Below are 3,487 nucleotides of genomic sequence, written 5' to 3' on the forward strand. Positions count from 1 at the left end.
TTTGTGTGTAGCTGGGTGAGGAAGGCCTTGGGAGATGGAGCAAAGAGACTAGGGGGCAGTCAGATAAGAGACAGCTGCGCCCACAACTACACAGAGAATGATACTGTATAGGAGACAGTGGGAGTTTTGTACTTTCAACCCGGCAAGATTCTGTTAAATGGAGCTTTATAATAAAGTGGAATTAGCTTATCGGGTCATAGGTCAATGAAAACCCAATCACCCAGGCCAACAGTATCTTTAAAAAAAATTAAAATCATGGCAACTGGACCAAAGTTTTATCATGTTTCTGTCTGATCTACCTGGTAAGACCGTGAGTTTGGGATGTAGAAGCCATGCTTTCTATTTCAGACTTTCCACTTCTACCCTGTGAGGTTTTGGAGAAGGGGCAAGGTTTGTGGCTAAATGCATGTGTGTGTAATGTTGTGTGTGTGTTAAATAATCACCAGCTTTTCCACCCCACAAATGTCTTTTAATAACTTCCCTTGCCGCTGTGCGATGCCGATCAAAATAGCTTCATCCTCTGTCTTGTCTTCTTCACCTTCTCCCTTCAGGATCCTTGAAGACCTCAGACTTCTGGAGAATGGACCATTCCATGAATGGCACCCTAGCGGAGAAGCACAGCCCCATAGATTACGGAGTCCAGATCAGGTTCATCAATGAGCTGAAGGAGCCCAGGAAATCCCAAAAGGTCCGCCCCAAGGCAGCCAAGCCAGGCTCCTACGGTGTAGCGGTGCGAGTCCAGGGGATCGACGGTCAACCTTTTGTGGTCCTCAACAGTGGGGAGAAAGGGGGCGACTCCTTTGGGGTACAGATCAAAGGGGGAAACAAATATGAGAGGCCAGCTCAGAGTCGGACTTTTGAGGAGACGTTTCCAGGCTCTCCCAGGGCTGTGTCTTCATCCAAGGATCTTTCAGGATCCATCAGCTCCGACTCGGATCTTCCCGAAAACCCATACGGGGCGAAACCTCCTCGATACGGCTCTCACTGTAGCACCTCGGATGAGGAACTAGGCCTACAACGAGGGCCCCAAGCAGATAGCTTGGACGGGGTTCGCACGTCCCGTAGCAACCTTTCCTCGGCTCCCCACAGCAGCTATCGCACACTGCCCCACAAAAAATCCATGGGGCAGCAGCACCTGCGGCGGACTCAGTCCCACAGCTCTTTGCTCATCCCCGACCCGAGTGATCCTCCGGAGCCGAGCCACTCTCCGACGAATAACTCGGGTTACGTTTCCCGGTCCTCCCCTTCAGGGATCCCAGAAAGGGGCACTGCTGCACGGGATCCCTCTCCCCCCAGGATCCCCAACCTTAGAGAACCCACATCCACCAGCTTTTCTGGTTTGCGGACGGTCCCCAAGCCCGTGTCCTCAGCGACGGACTCACCAGAGCCGACCCAGCCGGTCCGGACCAACAACGGGGACATCGACACAAAGCCGCTGTCCTCCGTGGACTCCTTGATCCACAAATTTGATGGAAAGGCCCTGCCGAGGGGCCGAGCCTCCCGCAGGACCCGGGTCTCCCCCGAGAGCCATCAGCGCTCACGGAGCCTCGACGGAAGGGGCGCTTACCACGATACGGCTGACGGACGGGAACGAGAGAGCGACGGGCGGCTGGGACATTTCAAAGAGGCAGCACAACAATCCTCAGCGACTAAGCCGCTCGTTTCGGTGAACGCCCCGGGCAGTCGGGGAGCCGCTGGTCAAGCGACGACGGAGAAGAAAGTAGAGAAGGCTAAGATGATCCAGGATTGGGTCAACAAGAGCCTGGAGGAGCCCGGGACGGAGAAACAGGCCAGAAAGTCAGTCCAGTCTGATTTGCAGGTAATTTTTCCGGACATCTTTGCTAGAGCCTCAGTTTCCCTCTCAGTCCTGAGTCTCGTGCTGTCCAACCACGGTGGGGAAAACCACGGTGCTTCCGAGGATGGGACTTGTAGTCTAGTAGCGTCCCTTCATTCTGGGAGGTGGATTACGAACCGCTGGTCACCACGGGGAGAAGCCGTCCCTCCCTGCCCATACGGCGGTCTCCAAAACACAGGGCGTCCTCGGCTTGCAATAATTCATTTAGTGACCGTTTTGGAGAAAGTAACTGAGGACCATTTTCCACACACCCGTCGCAGCCTCCCCGCGGTCACGCGATCAAAATTCAGACGCTGACCCAGACTTATGACAGTTGCCATGTCCCATGTGATCCCCTTTTGGGTTATTCTCTAACCAGAGACCTGGAGCAGAATCCAGCCAGGAAGACTCTCCCTGGTTGTGGACGATGGCTCTCTTCGGCCATCGACAGCCCTCCCCCCCCAGACCCCCTTTGACTCACCAAAGTTGGGTTTAATTCTTCCAGTTGAAGTCCACCCCGGACCTTCTGAGGGACCAGCAAGAAATGGCCCAGCCAGGAAGCAGCGAATACACCAAGGAACTCATCTACAGCATCCTGAAGGACAGGTAAACCCCGGGAGCTGGAGAAGGCTGGAGCTGAGACTAAACCTGGTTGAGTTTCTGGCCAGCCACAGGGGGATGCTTTTCCTCTTTCCGGCTTCCCAATTCCCATCAGAATCCTTAAACTCTCCCCATCCCAGTTCTAAATCCCCATCCCTGTTTTTTTCCCCCCAAAATCAGCCACTTTCCGGCTTTTAAATACGTTTTTTACAAATTTTTCCCTCTCTTCTCGGGCCTCCTCGGCGTCCTTTAAAGTTTTGAGGAATTTGAAACTGCCCTGTGGGATTACACTAGGGTTATCCCCCTGCCTCGGTTTCCCAGGACGTTTCTGGGAAACCCAGAGGCAGCCGGCCCCAAAAGCAGCTGCCTTTTTGGTACAATACCCCGGCATTGGGTAGACTCTCCCTAAAGCTGGAGGCTCTGTTGCGTCAGCAGCCAGCTTGGTAAGGTTCGATGGGACAGCTGCTTGTGAACATCGTTGGCAGTTCCTTAACCGGGGTTACCGCTTAGCAGGAGATGGTGGTTTAGTCAGGATAAGGCTGTACAAACCTTCCTTGGGGCGCTTTAGCCAGTTTTGCTGAATTTGTCGGCGTGTCAATTTCAGGAGCGCCGAAAGCGACGCCTCGGCGAAGCGAAAAACCAACCTCATCTTTGAGAAAATCCAGGGTCTTGCGGTAAGTCTTCTCTCCCCCACCCCACCCCCAAATACACACGATGCAAGACTCATGGTTGCTGCTGGCACAGGGGCATCCTCTTTGGAAGCCACGAGGACTAGCCACTTGACGCGAGGGTTTCTCTTAAGGAAACGGCCACTCCTGAGAATGCCTTCTTTTCAGTATGGAAGAAAATTTGACTTAAAAACGTTTTTGTTTCCCTGGCTGGGGAGGAAGGCCGCCCCTTCGTCGGAGCTGAGAGGGTCCAGTGTGGAGGTGACTGAACCGAAGCCGAGTGTGGAAGAACTGGACAGCCGGACCAAGGTGGATAAAATATTCTCTCTCTCTCTCTCTCTCTCTCTCTCTCTCTCTCTCTCTCTCTCTCTCTCTCTCTCTCTCT

General features: G+C 53.7%; 1 protein-coding gene across 1 annotated transcript in view; it reads left to right on the forward strand.

Annotated features, from left to right (window-relative positions):
• The first annotated feature begins 565 nt into the window (after nucleotides 1–565).
• The window catches only part of CGN (cingulin), a 13,668-nt gene continuing 10,746 nt past the window's right edge, over nucleotides 566–3,487 (forward strand). Inside the window, exons 1-3 of the mRNA XM_029285255.1 lie at nucleotides 566–1,819; nucleotides 2,340–2,440; nucleotides 3,039–3,108. Of these exons, the coding sequence (XP_029141088.1) occupies nucleotides 581–1,819; nucleotides 2,340–2,440; nucleotides 3,039–3,108 (1,410 nt within the window). The 5' untranslated portion in view covers nucleotides 566–580. The remainder of the gene's footprint in view (nucleotides 1,820–2,339; nucleotides 2,441–3,038; nucleotides 3,109–3,487) is intronic.

This window comes from Protobothrops mucrosquamatus, unplaced genomic scaffold (assembly GCF_001527695.2).
Source record: "Protobothrops mucrosquamatus isolate PMUCROS unplaced genomic scaffold, P.Mucros_1.0 scaffold1446, whole genome shotgun sequence".
Classification (NCBI taxonomy): domain Eukaryota; kingdom Metazoa; phylum Chordata; class Lepidosauria; order Squamata; family Viperidae; genus Protobothrops; species Protobothrops mucrosquamatus.